The 17,643-nt window shown below is 49.7% G+C and overlaps 2 protein-coding genes across 2 annotated transcripts; both read left to right on the top strand.

Annotated features, from left to right (window-relative positions):
- The first annotated feature begins 2,281 nt into the window (after positions 1-2,281).
- On the top strand, positions 2,282-12,089 carry CHMP7 (charged multivesicular body protein 7). Its single transcript, XM_038167002.2, has 10 exons — positions 2,282-2,648; positions 4,174-4,348; positions 5,722-5,907; positions 6,599-6,732; positions 7,122-7,170; positions 7,477-7,596; positions 7,881-7,979; positions 8,831-8,891; positions 9,488-9,649; positions 10,398-12,089. Exons 1-10 carry the CDS (start codon positions 2,359-2,361, stop codon positions 10,460-10,462), a joined length of 1,341 nt encoding a protein of 446 aa, XP_038022930.1. The 5' UTR covers positions 2,282-2,358; the 3' UTR covers positions 10,463-12,089.
- Positions 12,090-15,360: 3,271 nt separating this feature from the next.
- Positions 15,361-16,971, top strand: LOC119713451 (D(1) dopamine receptor). The gene has a single exon (XM_038166806.2). It carries the CDS (start codon positions 15,508-15,510, stop codon positions 16,843-16,845), a length of 1,338 nt encoding a protein of 445 aa, XP_038022734.2. The 5' UTR covers positions 15,361-15,507; the 3' UTR covers positions 16,846-16,971.
- The last annotated feature ends 672 nt before the right edge of the window (positions 16,972-17,643 follow it).

The following is a 17,643-nucleotide window of genomic DNA, read 5'->3' on the forward strand; positions in this document are numbered from 1 at the left end:
CTGCAGCATCTAGGTCTGGCCACGGGGAGAAAGCAAAGTGAACCCTCCAAAAAGGCCGTCGCTGGCTTTTATTTACCGATGTCAGTGCCCTTTGCTCACCGCAGCGTTAATGAGAGCTGCATTAATGAATTTGGAACAACCTCAGCAAAAACGAAACCAGGAGAGGTTGTGAGCCTGGACGACTTTTGCCCAGCTCCAGAGGCCTCCCAACAGTGACATGAGGAAAAGCAAGAGTCATATCCTGCATCTCCGAGGGCAGAGCAAAGCCCTGCACTGACTTCTCTCTGATTTCTGGATAATCCCTGGGGGCACGGGGTGGCTCCTGCAGCCCAGGGGCTACAGGGTTAAGCTGAGGACTGCAGGCATACATGCCACCAGGGCTGACTCAGAGCTGGTGAGGAAGGAATTACACACACACAAACCAAAACAATCCTTCCCTCTGTGCCTCCCAAGGACACCAAACACACCTGGGATGCCTGTAAAGTGCACACACTGGAGGTGGTTTTGGTTTTGTCTCCGTCGTGCAATGGCTGGTTATACCCTCAGCTACTCAGCACCCACAAGGGACAAGGCACCCTAATGCCAAGCTCCCAGACACTGCCTGGTTTTTCCCCTGCTCTGCAGGCACCAAAGCCCACTTGCTGCCATCCTCTGCAGCCCCTGGACACCAGGAGGGAGCTCTGGGTCCCTGGTGTGACACCCCATGGCAGCAGCAGCCTCTGTAGCCTGAGAAACCCGGGCTCAGTGCAGGAAGGGGAGCAGCAACCTTCTGCCAAAAAACTGATCTGTTGCCTTCTTCTGTGGGCAAGAAATAGCACATATGGTGAACGCGAAGCTATAGAAATACCCAGAACTTGGCAGCGCTGCTTAAGCAACAGCGCTTGCCTCCCCTTCTTTTAGCAACATCGAGCTTTGCTCTGAAAACGTCAGACTTTGCATGAAGAAATCCCTGAGTGCCATGCCTCCCTTCTCCTGCATCCTGATATTTGCATGATACCAGGGTATTGCTCCTGGGCAGCCAGGAGAAATGGAAATCATGCATGAGAAGCAGGAGGGAGGAAAAAAAAAAAAATCAGGTGAAAGGACAGGAAAGCTAACTTCTGTTGATGCTAGATGCAACCCGAGAACCTGCAAAGCGGTGCTGCCACCACCAAACCTCTCACCAGCCCCAGCAAGGTCAGGCTGGGGTAGCTGTGGTGTGCTACAAGCATCCGCCAGGGCTGTGCTGGGAGCACTTTGTGCGTGCTGTTTGTACATTTAAACCCCACAGCAACCACCACCAAGCACCAGATGTGTGTTCAGAGGGGCCAGGTGCTGGGATGGCTGCGCTCACCGCAGCGGCGTGCTACGTCACTGACACAGCCCGGCACGGTTTTGGGGGTTTAAACGTGTACAGCACAATTTTCCAGAAGTGACCACACAACTGGCTGCCGACAACAACGCAGCGCCCTGCGGGTTCCAGCTTGGTTTTGGGGTGATGCTGTGAGGTGCTGGCTCAGCCACCACGCACCAAACCCTCAGCTGCCTCAGCACAACCCTTTATGGCTATTACCGAGGGCTTGGGACGTGCTGATGAGCCCCAAAACAACACCAAGCCCCCCAAGGGTGCCATTTGGAGGAGATGAATCCCCCAAAATGATTCGGGCGAATCCCCCAAAGAGTGGTCAGGCATTGGAATGGGTTGCATAGGGAGGTGGTGGTGTAACTGTTTCTGGGGATGTTCAAGGAAATGTATGTGGTGATTAGGGACATGGTTTAGTAGGCGATAGCCCCCCAAAAGTGTCATTTGGAGGAGCTGAGGCAAATCCCCCCAAAAGCAGTTAGATATTAAATGGGATGCACAGGGAAGTGGTGGCATCACTGTCACTGGGGGTGTTCAAGGAGATGTATGTAGTGCTTTAGGGACATGGTTTAGTGCGTGATAGCCCCCAAAGGCGCCATTTGGAGGAGCTGAAGCGAATCCCCCAAAAAGCAGTCACACATTAAATGCGATGCACAGGGACTGAAGCGATGGCATCGGCGCCCCTGGTGGCATTCAAGGAAATGTACGTGGTGCTTTAGGAACACGGTTTAGCAGGCGTCAGTGACAACAGAGCAACAGTTAGACCAGACAATTTTGGAACTTTCCAACCTTAACAATTCCATAACTCCAATTCTCCCCCCCCCCTCCCCCAACAACATGGCCGCCATGCCCTGTGAGGGGACGGACGGGGGGGGACAACCGCGCATGCGCACGCCCGTACCCGTGCGCGGGGAGGGGGGGGGCGGAGCGGCAGCGCGCATGCGCGCGGCGTTTCCTTAGCAACCAGGCGGGTCCCGGCCGGGCGGAGGCCGCGGCGGAGCCGGGGGCTCGCGTAGATGTGCAGCCCGGGGAGGGCCCCCCCTGGGCCGGCCCCGGCCGGGGACCTGCCCCCGGAGTGGGAGACGGACGACGAGCGTATGGCTTTCCTCTTTTCGGCCTTCAAGCAGAGCCGCGAGGTGAACAGCACCGAGTGGGACAGCAAGATGGCCTTCTGGGTCGGCCTGGTGCTGGCCCGCGGCCGGCGCCGCGGCGCGGTGCGCACCTGCCTGAGGGAGCTGCAGAACGGCTTCGAGAGGAGGGGCAGCGTCCCGCTGGGCCTCGGCACGGTGCTGAGGGAGCTGCTCAGGTACCTGGGGGGGGATGGGGGGCAGGGAGCGGGGGGAGGGGGCGTAGGTGGGTTGTGAGGGGGTGGGGGGGGGATCTGAGGCATGCACGCGGCTGTTATGGGGTTTAGGGGAGGAGTGGGGGGCTGGAGGGCAGCCAGCTCCCCATTATAGGGCTTAAGGGAACGGTGGGGGGATGTAGGGCAGTCTGTCCCCCTGTTATGGGGCAGTAGGGAGTAGTGGGGGGGCTGTAGGACAGCTTGCTCCTCCCATTATGGGCTTGTAGAGCTGTAGGACAGCCTGCCCCTCTGTTATGGAACAGTAGGGAGTAGTGGGGGACTGTAGGGAAGCCTGTCCCCTTGTTATATGGCACTAGGGAACAGTGGGGGGCTGTAGGACAGCTTGCTCCCCCCATTATGGGGCTTAAGAGAGTATTGGGGAGCTGTAGGACAGCCAGCCCCACTGTTATGGGGCTTAAGGGAACAGTGGGGGGCTGTAGGACAGCCTGCCTGTCCCTGTTATGGGGTTCAAGGGAATAGTGAGGGGCTAGAGGGCAGCCTGGGGGGCTCTGTGTATAATTTTGAGGGGAGCCCTGCATGATAGGGGTGCACAGAAGGGGGCCTCACTCCTGGAGGTGCACTTAGCACTGTGGTGGGGAGCCTGTAGTGGGGTGCGTAGGAAGAGGGGTGTTGGGGATGTTTGGGGGGGTGCTGGGGCTGCTTCAGGAGGTTGGTGTTGGAAGGAGAGGAGCTTGAAAGCTGCCGGCTGTATCCGTGGCAGGGAGAGTGCAGCAAGATGCTGGGTAAATGCTGGGGTATGGGGAGATGTGAGGCGAGGTTTGGTGCTGTTTGTGCCCACAGGTGCTGAGCACTGGGTGTGGGGGAGAGCACGAAGAAGCGTTGTGCCGTGCCACGGCTTTGCAAAGCAGAGGGGAGCGCAGAGAGGTTGTGAGGGAATGTGGGGTTGTTGTGTAGGGGGGAGGAGGCAGCTCTGAGCGAGGTAAAGCAGGGCCAGGGGTCAGGAGCTCGGGGCTGTGTCCCACAAGGGACGTGCCTTGGGGCTTGCAGGAGGTAGGGGAGAGCAGGAGCTTTGAGGGAAAAGCTGTGCTGGGAAGACGTGGGTGCAGGAAGGAGTTCTGTGTTAAATTGGGTTACGTTCCCTGAAACGGTGCTTGTGGAGAGCCGGCAGCAAATGGTGTGTGCTGTCCCCTGGAAATGTTCAAAACCAGCACGGTTTAGCTGAATCTGCACGTGTGGACTGTAACTGCTGTCACATCTAGAGGTTTCACTTCTTTGTTTGCGATTTAATGCACAGATGAAGTAGTTTTGAAACTTGCAAGTGGCCTTCCACACCTCATCAGTTCTGGACACATCAGTAACGTGTCGAATTTTAGCTAGAAGCTGTTAGAAAACTCTACTAGGGATTTTGGATGCACAGCCCGTAGAGCAATGTTTTGATTCGTAGTTCTCCATGCTGCCACTTTTCCGTGCTGCCAGCGGAAGGGATTAAGGTTGACCGTACTCAGTTCTGCCCGTGCCTTTTCTCTAGGCGCGGCAAGATGCAGAGGGAGGCAGACTTCATGGCCAGCGTGGACAGCAGCTGGATCTCCTGGGGCGTGGGAGTCTTCATCCTGAAGCCCCTGAAGTGGACTCTCTCGAGCGTGCTGGGCGACAGTAAGGTACCCGAGGAAGAGGAGGTCCTGATTTATGTGGAGCTGCTTCAGGTGAGTGTTGCTGAGTGTTTCCTTGAGATTATGCATCTCTAGAAAAATCCATGAGGAATTTTGCGCTAGCAAAGAGGGATCAGGACTGAATAGAAGGCTACCATCAGGCTTTTATACACCTAAGGAGTACAAAGGTAGAGGGCAGAGAGATGGCTGGGATAACGTGTGGATAAGAAATAGTTTCTATTTATGTTTGTTGAATGTGAAGCCTTGTTGTTGGCTTCCAAGCAGTGAGCACAGGCTTTCTGGGCAGTCCAGGAAGCCAAGCAGCGCGCTGTGATGCCGCTGCACACCTCAGGTTGGAGTTAGTACAAGTGTAGTGTGAGAGAAACCTGCAGCCTGAGCCCCTTCTGTAGTAGGCAGAGGGGTGGCAGAAGGCACTGGCTGTCAGTCTGATGTGTCACATCTCTGCTGAACTGGCCTTATTAAAGGCTGCTTTCACTTCTCAGTGTTTGCTTTCGATTTTCTTTTTCAGACGTGATTAGAGCTGCTGTTAAATTCCCTCAACCCCACTTTTTTTTTTTTTTTTGGCACATTGTTGGTGGTAGACGTGTGGGTTGCGTTGTGAACTCACGCAGCTCATTGTGGCTGTCTAAACGGGGCGCTGCTGTGCTGACCAGCCGAGACCTTGGGGCCCTTTTTCAGTGCTACTCATTGCCTGGTAAAATTAGCACCAGGACTTGCTGCTGTTGCCTGCAAGTGGCCTCTTTAGAGACTGGAAGAAATGTGAGAACTCCTTAGATGTGTTCCTTTATTTGTAGTTACTCTGGCAGCATACAGTGCCTGTCCTCTGCAGCAGGGATTCCGCAGTCTTTTCAGAGGGTGTGTGCATGGGAGAGGAGAAAAACTTTAAAAAGGTGTCTGGAAAATCACAAGCCTTGATATGGAATTTGGGAATTGATGGGAAGAGTTGTTCTCTAGTCTTCTGTGAACTGTAACTCACACTTGGAACGGGGAAAGCTTTTGTCTTTCCTCTGCTAGTGATGCAAAATGGCACTGAGTACAGTTAGAGTGTGGATTAAAAAGTTAGTTTGGGGTTTAAACTGGGTGGGAGGGGAGTTTCAAGAAGTGAGGAGGCCGACTTGCTTACTGCATGGTTGTTAGGTTGTTCTGTAGTATTTGCACAGACAACTTGTGCAGTGTAGCTTCGGTTGTGGTGGAAAATTATTTTGTATTGCACTAGCTATGGTGTTTTAGGAGTTCTGTGATTGCTTCTTAATATTACTTCGAACTCATTTTGAAAGTCTCAAACGTGATGCGTCCAACTTTTCAACTTAAATGTGTGGGCGGAAGCAGGTGTGGACTTGGCAGTGGCCATGAGAAAAGGAAAAGTCCTGCGTAGGCTAATAGACAGTCCTGTTTTTTCCTTTCAGGAGAAGGCAGAGGAAGTCTATCGCCTGTACCAGAACTCTGCGCTTTCTTCTCACCCTGTTGTTGCCCTCTCAGAGCTGCGTTCCCTCTGTGCCAGTGTTTGTCCGGATGAAAGGACGTTCTACTTGTTGCTGCTCCAGCTGCAAAAGGAAAAGAGGGTCACAATCCTGGAACAGAATGGAGAGAAGGTACAGGGTAAAGGTGACTGCTTTTGGGTGGTATAATCCCTGTCTTGCATTTCACCTGGCTGGAAGGAATACTTCATTGGCTAAAAGTAGGCATTCTTTGTTTGGAGGAGTCAATTCTGTGGACTCCGACATCATAAATGTGTGATGGGTTCTTGCTTTCCACCATCAGACATATGTAATATTACCCATGTAATCTGAGAGGTAACAACTTGGCAGATATTGGAGTTGTCTCCTCTCAGGTTGACTGTTCCCAGGTGCCCAACTAAAATTGTTCCACACCACTGGAATTGGTGGTGCAAGGGTTTTCCCAGCTGCCAGTAACTACACAGGCTTTCTTTCCTCTGAGGTGGCATGTTTGCCTGTAATATTCTGCACTGTACGGTTTAGTACTGAAGTATTTGAAAGTGTAATGTTGTTGTATGCTGTTCAAAGCACTAGGACAGGTTGAAATCTTCAGGGTGTTCCTCTGAGGCCTTCTGTTTCCGTGCTGACATCGCTTGATCCTGCCTGGTTTAATATCGAATTAAATGGTGACTGGCATGACTCCTTAACTCTGTTACAAGGCTTGAACACAACCAGATATAAAAGCATCTTTTCCTTTCATTAGGATGAAAATATTTCTAGTGCAGGCACAAATTCTGGAGACAAAGCAACTTGAGCATGTATTGTTTGTTTGTTTTTTTTTCTTTAGATCGTGAAGTTTGCCCGAGGTCTTCATGCCAAAGTGTCCCCGATGAATGATGTGGACATTGGGGTGTATCAGTTGATGCAGAGCGAACAGCTGCTGTCACAGAAGGTGGAGTCCCTTTCCCAGGAAGCAGAAAAGTAATTTGGGGACGGGTGGCGGGCAGAACTTCCGTATGATACAAAACTTTGTGCTCCTGTGATGTAGTTAAGGATGAAGCTGCCTCCTCCAAGTGCAAGTCATTCTTTCCCACTTAGTAAACGTGGTATTTCCAGTGATGCCCTAGGGCAGGTTTCCTAGTCTTTGTTCCTTGAAAACAACATGTAGTGAGTGGGTGTTGCAAGCTTTGCAAAGATCTGGCGTGCCTTCAAGGGCTACTTGTGAAAAGCAAAAGTGGCTTGAGGGTGGCTGGATCTGAAAGGCAGTGGTACTTGGACATCAGAGCAAGGTAGTGAGGGTGGCTGCCGGTTTGTAAAAACACTACTGCTTGCAAAGAAATGATCTTTCTTTCCTTGTTGCATCTGTACAGGTGTAAAGAAGATGCCCGGAGTGCTTGTAGAGCTGGCAAAAAGCAATTGGTAAGTGCTGTTCTACTGGGGAGGAACTACAAGTTAAGTGTCTTAGAGCTGGTCCGTAACTACAGGTAACGACCAGGTCTGGTATTGTCTAGTTAAACTTAGATGTGTTTATTTTCTGAGGCCAAAGGTCTCCTTAAGGTGAAGGTATGGATATATTTGACCAGAGTGATGTGGTGAAGAGAAATGGGAACATCTAGTGTGTAAAACCAGCTGTGCACTTGCCTTCTAGTGTGGGGATTGTTCTTTTATGCTTCCTTTGACTGCTGCCTGGTTTGTGATCCAGGTCTATGTATCTAATGTCTCCAGGCGCTGAGGTGTCTGAAGTCGAAACGGAGGACAGAGAGGCGCATTGAAGAGCTTCATTCCAAGCTGGATGCAGTGCAAGGGATCTTGGATCGCATATACGCCTCCCAGACTGACCAGATGGTAGTGTTAATATTGTCTTGTGCCTCTCACCTTAGCCTCGTGCTTCTCCTTTGTGCTTTACCTGCTCCTCAGAGCTCATGTGTGAGGGCTGGTGAGATTCTATTCTCTGCTCTAGGAAACAGCAAGTCTGATATTTGGGTATTGCTCCGAATAAACCTGCCTGTGGCTCTGCTTTGTGTGCGCTGATGTTTCCCTGCAAATCCTGCTTGGATAGTGGGTCTTGAGAGGAGTTTATGCTGCCTATTTTGTTTTAGTTAATGTGTGCTTCTTTCTCTCCCTTCAAGGTGTTTAATGCCTATCAGGCTGGCGTGGGAGCTCTGAAACTGTCTATGAAGGATGTTACTGTGGAGAAGGCGGAGAACCTGGTGGATCGAATACAAGAGGTACTGAGATAAGAGCACATAAAAATAAGCGAGCAGTGCATAGATGTGCACAGCAGATTTGCCCCGATATTAATGCTGAGGCATCTGGTGCTGCTTGCTTTCTGTTCTGTATGTCAGCAGAGCAAAAGAGTCGATCTTTTTTAGGTCAGCGAGCAGAAGTATTCAAATAACCAGCTGGGTCTGGTTTTACATAATTGCATTTACTGCTGCCTAATAGTCACAACTTACGTTAAACTTGCGCACTTTATGTGCTCTTTGGTAACCAATGTTGTGCAAGCACACAGCTTTCCTAGAAGACACTTAGTGAGATGTATTAAAAAGAAATACAAGTCCAGCTTTTGGAAGCTGGAATGCACCTACGTGCATAAAACAGGGTCTTAAACTGCCTAACCTGTAATCATCTGCAATTGAGGAAGGAAAATGGAAATTTTCTGAATTAATGGCGATGAAGAGAGCAATCTGTCTGCGTAAGTTGGTGTAGAAGACAGAAAAGGGTTACTTCTTCAGCAACTTCAGCTCCACGTACTTAAACATTCCATAGCTGAGATGTTGATCTATAGCTTCCTTCCTTTGCTAGCATAAGCCTCTGTAAGCATGTTACTTACATGAAGCAGCTAGAATTGGGAGGATTTTCTTCTGTTTCAAGTTTGTTTCCTCAGGCATGTCACTTGGTCTTGCAGCACTTACTAAATCATCCTCTCTGTTACTGCTTTTACAACCAGTCATGTAGTGCCTGCTGCCTTTAAGGCAACTTCTGATTTATTTATTGGTTGCTAGTTCTGCTTTTGGCTACGGTAAGACAGAAGAGCTTGTATTCTATATCAAACTGTGTTGTTGTTTCTTCCCCTCAGCTTTGTGATACTCAAGACGAAGTAGCCCAGACTCTGGCTGGAGCAGGAATCAATGGTCTAGGTATGTTTGGGGGCTTTCATTCTCTGCTCGTGGTCCTGCTGCCATCCCTTCTCTGCTGCCTCCCTGTATATGTCCTGGAAGGACAGGCTGTTACTAAAATACCAAGGATGTTGCTACCAGTGCCTTCAGAGGGAATGGTGACTGACAAGGAGTTACAGTCTCTGACAGTGGGTTGTGGGAGAATCAGCATTTGTGCACCTCCAAATCCCTGCAGTCTTGGAGGATTTCACCTCAGAGTTGTGTAGTGTTGATGTAAATTTATTTTTAGAGTGGCTGCTGCTTTGTTTTTCCTTTTTTTATTCCTAAGCGGTGTTCTTTTTCTTCTGGCCTGTGTGGTGCTGCAGCTTGTTTGTCTCTGCTGAAATGTTTTCTTACCCTTAGAGGCCTCAGCACAAAGGCGTCTAGAGGAATAGCTTTTCTCTGAGATAAAGACTGAATTTTCACCCTTGGAAGAAGTCCAGGGAGTTCCTTATTATTACTATGAGTAACAAAGGGGGGAGGTGGGCAGTAATAACTCTGTTAAACTCAGACTTCAGTCTGTATGTGAAGATGGTACATACTTTTGCTAGCAACTGACTGTTTTCTTTACTTGGCAGAGATGGATACCGAGGAACTTGAGAAGGAGCTGGACAGTCTCCTCCAGGACTCGACTAGGGAGCCCGTAGACCTGCCTCCTGTTCCCCAGAAGGTGCTGAATCCAGCCATTTCAGATGCTGAGCTCGAAGCTGAATTGGAAAAGCTCTCTCTTTGTGATGGAGGTATGGATGTCAGCAGGCTATGTTAGCTAGCTGTTACTAGGATCGATGACAGCCTTGCAAAATGAAAGCAGAACTGAAGTCTGAGCCAGAATCTTTCCCACTTCCAGTTATGCAATCGGAGGCAAGCTCTCCTGCTTTCTCTGCCAGGAGCTCAGTGACATTGCCTTTGACTTCCAGGTTCAGTCTTGAAAGAGTTGCCCTCATTGCTAGAGATTGCACCTGGACATTCCGCCATGAGTCACAGGGAAAGTTGAAGGCCCTATCAGGAATCTCGTCCTTGGACTTTGTTTTACTAAACTTGTGTTAGTTTCTTCTTGTTGGTGCTCTTCTGTATCTGGAATGTTTACTGTGTCTTGTGTGATAGGTGTTACGTCTGCTTGTACTGAGCACTAAACTACTTTTTATTGATTTAGTGAGTGATCAGAATTTATGGAGTTTTCCCTACTCCTGTCTTTAACAGGGTGGGGTAACGAAACTTTAGTTTTCCTTTCAGCAGTCTGTTAAAGAGCAATTACGCAGCACTGTCCATACAGTTTTCTTCCTCTTTGGGCAGCTGATACTCTCAAATTTCAGAGCAGAAGGCAGCTCAGCATCCTCTGTGAAATATAATCATGTGTTTCCAAGGGAGTGCAGTGCAATACTGGCAGTACTGAGAACCTCCAAAATGGTTTGTTAGTTGTGGACTTGACTGATCCAGTCCCTCTTACTGATGAAAACTGACGTCTTTCTCTTGTGATTTTCTTTATAGATTTGGCACAAAAGACTCCCTCTGCTTCCTCTGAACCCAAAACAGCTCTGGGACTGAATCTCTAAAGACCCAACAGCATCCTGTTGCCGCAGTTTGAGAAGTTGTCTTAAGGTTCCTTAACTAATGACTAAAACTTTGGGACGGAAGGGTAGTAGTCCCCTCTTCTTCGTGAATATCACCTTGCTAAGCAACAGGATCTCCTGCCATGACAATCCACTCTGGAACTGGCCCCAGCTGGTGTTTGTCATCTCTGTGCCAACATCTGCACTGGTCTCAATTTGACTTATTATCCCAAGTCACCCGTGACATTGAGTCTTCCCTTCTGGGAACGCAGTGAAGATAAACTCTTCAATGTCCATAACAGTGCTGTTTTTTTTTTTTTCTTTGCTGTGGCTGATGTTGAGAATCTGAGTTGCAGCAGTATTGCAGTTGCTCAACATTTGGCTGTTTGTGTGGTTGTTTAAAACACTTGGCACATACCTTACGTCAAGGACAGTACTTATCTGCAACGAGCTTAAGCACCTGTTGGTAGTTCTATCCCTCCCTGTCTGTATTTTGCACGGTTGTGGACAACTAGACACTGTAACTGTTAAATTGTAGGAGATTTTGTTGCTGCACTAGGGGGCAGCAATCGCAAGCACAAGACAAAAATAATTCCTCTTTCTGTAATGACACTAAGGCCTTAAAAGGGAGACCTGCAAAAGATTTTCAATGAAGGAGTTCCTTATGCTGCCCTTGGTGACAAAGGTTTGCGGTCACTAGGAGAAAAATTTTTCTGCTTGCTCTTACTTGGAGTTTGAGCTGTTTGCTATTTTTGTACCTTCCCTGTTCGCAAAACAGCATCAGGATGATCTGCTTTGAGGTCTCATGTGGAGTGATTTGGGGTGGGTGGGGAAGGGATAAATATTTTTTTTCCCCTTTCTGAGTGGACGGTTTCATGTAACAGTCTCATCTTCGCCTTCAGTCTTGATGTTGCAATCCCACAAGATTGTGGGTTACCAGAAAGCCCCCAAACAAAACCCTGTGTGTGTTTCTAATGCAAAAACAAAGCAAAAAACCACCAAGCACAGCAACTGAAGATGTTTTTAGAGGTTGTCTTTACCCAGTGGAAGTGAAACCGTCATCTTTTGCAGGTCACTTTTTTATTATGTGTATGCACTTAAAAAAAAAAAAAGCAGAAAGCCTGGTACCTAACACAAATAAACAAATTCCTTTAGGAAGGGAAATGGGCACGGGCTTTCTGCACGCAGAGTCTGTGCAGCAACGTGTTGATCTGTAACCAGTCTTCTCTGCACCTCTCCCTGCCTCAGAATGTATTCCTGTCACCGTTCATCTCCTGGCTTCATCCTGTGCCAAACTCTACTCCTAGAGCCATGTGCGTGGCAGCTTGGGGGAACAGAAAACTGGGGCTGGAGTTTCCGTGCCCTGTTTATTACTGACAAACCAGCTTGAGCCCCAGAGCGCCACGGAAGGAGTTACTGGTGTCAGCTAGGGTGCTTTGTCACTTCGGTTGGGGAGTACAGACTGCTGCCAGAGATCGTGTGCTGTGGCCAGCGAGCAGTTTACCCCGGCTGCACATGGAATGATGTGAAATGACTTGAAGCTCTGTATTCCTTTCCTTTGTAAAACAAACAGGAGAAAAACCACTGTGTTTTCTGCCTAGATGTAATAAAGGGGAGAGGAGGAACCAGAGTCTCTTGTGGTGCCTCCTTCTGTTTCCCTGTGCCACCGATCGCCGTCCTTCTGCATCCATAAAGCTGCCTTGCTGTGGCCGTGTAAGAAACTGCTGAGTCAGTTTGGTTGCCCCCTTGTTTTTGTGTGAAGGGGATGTTGCTTGTCCAACTCCTTGTTCTGATCACGATTAAGCAGCACGGTTGAGCACGTCAATACTATTTTTTCCCTTTTGTCATAAGACAATGAATCAATGAAGTCACCTGGCACATAAGCACTACTCAAAACAAATTTTTCCTGGTACTAAGACGTGAAATAAACTTTGAATTCGCAGGCAGTCGAGCCTGTTTACTCTAGCAAGAGGTCTGCTCCAAGCTGGCATGCTCAGCCCTGGAGGGCCACGCTTCTTTTTTTGCAGGAAGGAAGCTTCTTGCTCCTGTGCTTCTTGTGTGCTGCCTACAGCGCAGCTCCGGGAAGGCTCAGATCTCTCCTTTCAAAACTTGCACCTTGTGAAAGAAAGTGCAGAGACTCCTGCAGGCATAAGGCAGCCTCCTGTAATTCCGAGCCAGCCGTGCTGGAAGAGGCGTTGAAGAGTTAACACCCGAGCAGCTGCTGCTTTATTTGAAGTGGCTTGTAATTTTCTCCCTTTGATGCAAAGTGGGGGATGTAATCAAGATGGCTGAATAGCAAATTGGAAATATATCTTGGTGAGACGGCAGGGGAGGGAAATAGAGGGCAACTTCTTGCTGGGTGAGGAAATTAAATATAAAAACCTAAAGCTGAATTGCCACTGAGCTGGGATCTTATCATCCTGGAGTGCTGTATAAAATAGTGCTTAACTTGATTCTCAGAAAAAAAAAAATAGCAGCTGCTTATGCGAGGAAATGTAGTCGCTGTTGAGGGATATAGCACAGCAGAAGAGTTTTCCTTGTAGAGAAGATTGCATCGAGCAGGCAGGAGGAGGAGAGCTGTGAACCAGACGAACTGCTTGTGTTTTGTTTGCCTCTGACAGAGGAGTTAACAGTCCTTTCCCCCGTAGGTATGTGCTGAGATGGGCGGAAATTGGGTAATGTTTTGGATCCCTTCCCATCCCATCTTCCCCTTGCCAGCTCAGCCTGTTTGAGAATTTCACCCTTGCACACAACTTGCACTTTCTTTAAATGGTTTTCAGCTCCTGAGGAGGAGGAGGAAGAGGAGGAGGAAGCCTTCCTTGTACCTCAAGGAATACTTTCCTGGAACGCCGTCTGGCTTAGCACGTGTGACCTAAGAGCTGTGAGCTCCCAGCTCAGCCTCTGCTGTGACCGAACGCTGCAGGACAGATCCCCTGCCTTGGGGAGCAGTGAAAGCATCCCACTGCCTGCACCTTGTACCCTACATCTCCAAAATCATGCCCTGTGTAGGGAACGTGAGAAAAATAAACGCCCTTTGGGGCACAGGTGGGGCACATCTCCATGCATGAATTAAACCTGACAGGGACTCAGCCAGAGCCCTGGGGTGTCTGGGCAACTCGAGGGCTCTCCTTTTCCTCTGAATGATGAAATTTTGGACAGGAGGCAGGGAGCTGGCCTGACACAAAAGAGCCGAGCGAGGCTGAGCAGTGAGCCGGCTCTTGGTGCCATCTAGCTGCCTTGCTCGGCATAGGCACTTGGCAGGAGCCCGCTGGAAGCCTGCGGAACTAATGAGGCTTAATTAAACAAAGCCTTCAGAAGTAAACTCTGTGGCATGCAGGCAGCGAGTTGCTTTAACCTGTCACAGAGCAAGCGTGCTGTTTATTTTAGGAGTAAGCTGCTCGGTGCTGCATCTTCCAGAGGATAATTGCGCTCTTGTTGCGAAGTTGTTCTTGGGCAGTTCCTGCTCTGCCAGGGATTATGCAAAGTCTGGGTTATGGGGTCAGGGTAATTAAATCTCCGTGTTGCTGAGCTGAAGCTGTATAGATTGGCTGCTGCTTTCTTCTGAAGTGGCAGCAGTGGCAGAGGTCCTTGTGATACATGACCACAGCTATCGATGCAATGAATGAATCAACGCTGAGCTGCCTCAGTTGTTTTTTTTTTTTTGTTTGTTTTTTGTTTTTCCAGTTTGATTTGGAGAGCTTTTGCCGCCCTTTTGTGTCTTGGCCAGCTTACTAGTAAAGTGTTTCTCAAAAGCAGGCCCCATTTAAGCAACTTCCAGAGCTGGCTCTCGAGGAAACCTGCCTCCTTGAAGGAGTTTTCTGAGGTTTCTTTATCAGGGGAGCCCTTTAGCTTAGAGTGCTTTCAGTTATAAAGTGAGGGATGGGGTCTGCTTGCTTCCAAGACTAAATTATTTATTAGTAGGTCGGAATACCACAACATTTCTCCCCTCAGTGTTGGCGAGCAGACCTCTTGGGGATGAGCACTATTAGCTGATAGGGTTAGTGGCTCTGTGGAAAGGCATCGTGATTTTCAGGGTAATGTTTTCAGCTGACAGTTGATTGCTGAGGTGGTAGCTAACATGGAGTTATTTAGGAATCAAATTTAAAGAAAGAATGCTGAGCTTGGACGGGAAACTACCGTATATCGCTTTTTCTGAAAGTATTCTCATTTATTCAGGATTTTCAAAAAAAGTAATGTTCAGTACCCTCTTTGATCCTATAAGGAACCTTTACCAGAAGACTGTCCGAAAACTGCTTTGTCTGATACTTTCAGAAGGAAAAAAAAAAAAGTTAGTTTTATACAGACGTTTTGTTTTGTTCTGTTTTATTTGTTGTTTTCTTTTTCTCCTGAAGGAATTTTTGCAGCTCAAATCCCACTTGAATGTTTCTTTTACCCCCAATTCCCAAGCAACTTACCTTGCCTGCTGATGGACCCCCATGCCTTGTTCTTAGCTTGCAGAGGGCTGACCTGGTGAGCAGGGGACCCAGTGTGGGCAGAGCCAGCTCTCACCTGTGTGGAATCCAGAGGCAAACAGCAGGAGAGGGAAGAGCAGAGAGCAGAGCAGCCTGGTTTAGAGCAGAGAGCATCCGTCCGCAAGAGCAGCGAGAGCCCAACTCCCTCTTGTGCCTGGCAGCGAGTCCCAGCCTGGCCAGTACAAAAGGGATTGACTGGGATTCTGCAGCAGGCAAGAGCTCATCAACAGCTGAAGAGCTTCTGAGAGAGGAGAGGGAGAAGGGTTTTGCAGCAAAGCCCTCCCAGCTTGCTCAACCGCCAGAGGTGAGTGCCAGCTCTGTGAACGGCGGGCTGCAAAGGAAGAAAAGTGGGGTGGGAGGCAAGATTAAAAACTAAATGCCGCGCTGTCAGCAGGAGGCTTGGAAAAGAGTGAGAGCTTCAAGTGCTTTTCCTTGTGCTGGGTCATCTGGCTGGCTGTGAGAGCTGGGAGGATTGTTGGTGCTTCTGAGCCATCAGCAGAGCAGGAGAAACAGCATTTCGGATGCTGATGGAGACTTGAACTGTGAAATCCCTCAAAGGACTGGAACAGGAAGCCCATGGATGGTTTTTATTCCTCCGCGGAAAGGGAGGCTGTGATCAATGACACCAGGAGCAGGAAGAGCTGGGCGGAGGAAGGCAACTCCACGTTGTCCTTCCGCGGGGTGACAGCTGCCTTGCTTCTCCTTCTCATCCTCTCCACGCTCCTGGGCAACACCCTGGTGTGCGTGGCCGTCGTCAGGTTCAGCCACTTGCGCTCTAAGGTCACCAACTTCTTTGTGATCTCCTTGGCGGTGTCTGACCTCTTCGTGGCTGTCCTGGTGATGCCTTGGAAGGCTGCCACCGAGGTGGCGGGGTTCTGGCCCTTCGGGGCTTTCTGTGATGTTTGGGTGGCTTTCGATATCATGTGCTCCACGGCCTCCATCCTCCATTTGTGCATCATCAGCGTGGATCGCTACTGGGCCATCTCCAGCCCCTTCCGTTACGAGAGGAGGATGACACAGCGTGTGGCTTTCATCATGATCGCGGTGACTTGGCTGCTCTCCCTCTTGATTTCCTTCATCCCCGTGCAGCTGAAGTGGCACAAGGACCGTGAGCTCCATGGGGAGCAGGAGCTGGGTGTGAACAGCACCGGGGAGGAGGAGAGCTGTGATTCCAGCCTCAGCAGGACTTATGCCATCTCGTCTTCTCTCGTTAGCTTCTACATCCCCGTTGCCATCATGATCGTGACGTACACCCGCATCTTCCGCATTGCCCGGCGGCAGATCCGCAGGATCTCCTCCCTGGAGAGAGCAGTGGAACATGCCCAAAGCTGCCACAACAGCGACTGCCCTCATGGAGCCTCCCTGAAGAACTCCTTCAAGAAGGAGACCAAGGTCCTCAAGACCCTCTCCATCATCATGGGTGTCTTTGTCTTCTGCTGGCTGCCTTTTTTCGTGCTCAACTGCATGGTGCCCTTTTGTGATCTTGACCTCCACAAGCCAGGAGAGCTGCCTTGCGTCAGCGAGACCGTCTTCAGCATCTTTGTCTGGTTCGGCTGGGCCAACTCTTCCCTCAATCCCATCATCTACGCCTTCAACGCAGATTTTCGGAGAGCCTTCGCAACCCTCTTGGGCTGTGCCTACCTTTGCCCCAGCAACGCGGTGGAGACGGTGAACTTCAGCAACGAGCTGGTCTCCTACCACCACGACAGCACCTATCAGAAGGAAATGGTGACCCTTAGCTACCCCCAGCTTCTCCCCCATGCTGCTCCACAGCTGGAATACAATGAGGTGTCCTTCGACAAGGTTTCTCAGCTCTCCTCTCACAGCACCTGCCCTGCAGCGATGCACGTGGAGCACGAAGTAGCTGTCTCGCTGGAGAAGATTACACCTTTCACCAGCAGTGCCATGGATTGAGACAAGCTTGGGAGCAGGGTGGTGCAGTGGTCTCAGGTGGAACAGGGTCTCAGATGGATCAGCTATTGCCTATTTTATGGATTTTTGAAGATAACGTGGATCCTGGGCAGGAGTTTGCCTTAAAAAGTTTTGAATAGCCAGAGTGATTTTCCAGATGGCTTAAGGGATTCATATATATATATATATTATTTGTTTATTTTAAATATTTTTTTGTAACTTGCAGTTTCAGATCCAGCCCAGGTGGCCAGGAGAAATCTGTGTGGCTGCGCTCTCCAGCTGACCCAAGGGAAAATGCTTTCTGCAAAAGACAGAAACGCAAGGGCTTGGATTCCGCCTTTGTTGTGACTTCAGCTGACAAAGCAGGGGCTGTTGTGGTCTGCTGAGCCTCTCCTACTTAGTCCACGAAGTAAAATTGCAGCTGTGCTTGTGGGGAAAGGGGCTGTGCCCAAAAAGCCATCAGCCTGAGGCTGCTCCATGGGCACAAGCTGAATTCAGCGCTCCGTAGTGCTGCCTTGTGCTTGGTGGAACAGCGCTGAGCTGCATAGATGGGGAAAAACACTTTTCTGGGGGGCTGTGCAAGAAGGTGGCAGTGGCCTTGCGGGGATAAATTTGTCTGGGAGGTGATTAGGCTCACCTCTGACTGCCTCCCTGTTGTTCAGGCAGGTTATCCTGCAGGCCAGACAAGCGAGCAGCCACCTTTCCTGGAGCCCTGGGGCTGTGCTTGGCAGCAGCTCCTTTGGAGCATCCTGCAGGGCATTTGCTCATTAGCAAAGGATTCTGCCTGCTAAAGGTCTGCCC

The sequence above is a fragment of the Anas platyrhynchos genome, chromosome 23, assembly GCF_047663525.1.
Source record: "Anas platyrhynchos isolate ZD024472 breed Pekin duck chromosome 23, IASCAAS_PekinDuck_T2T, whole genome shotgun sequence".
Lineage (NCBI taxonomy): Eukaryota > Metazoa > Chordata > Aves > Anseriformes > Anatidae > Anas > Anas platyrhynchos.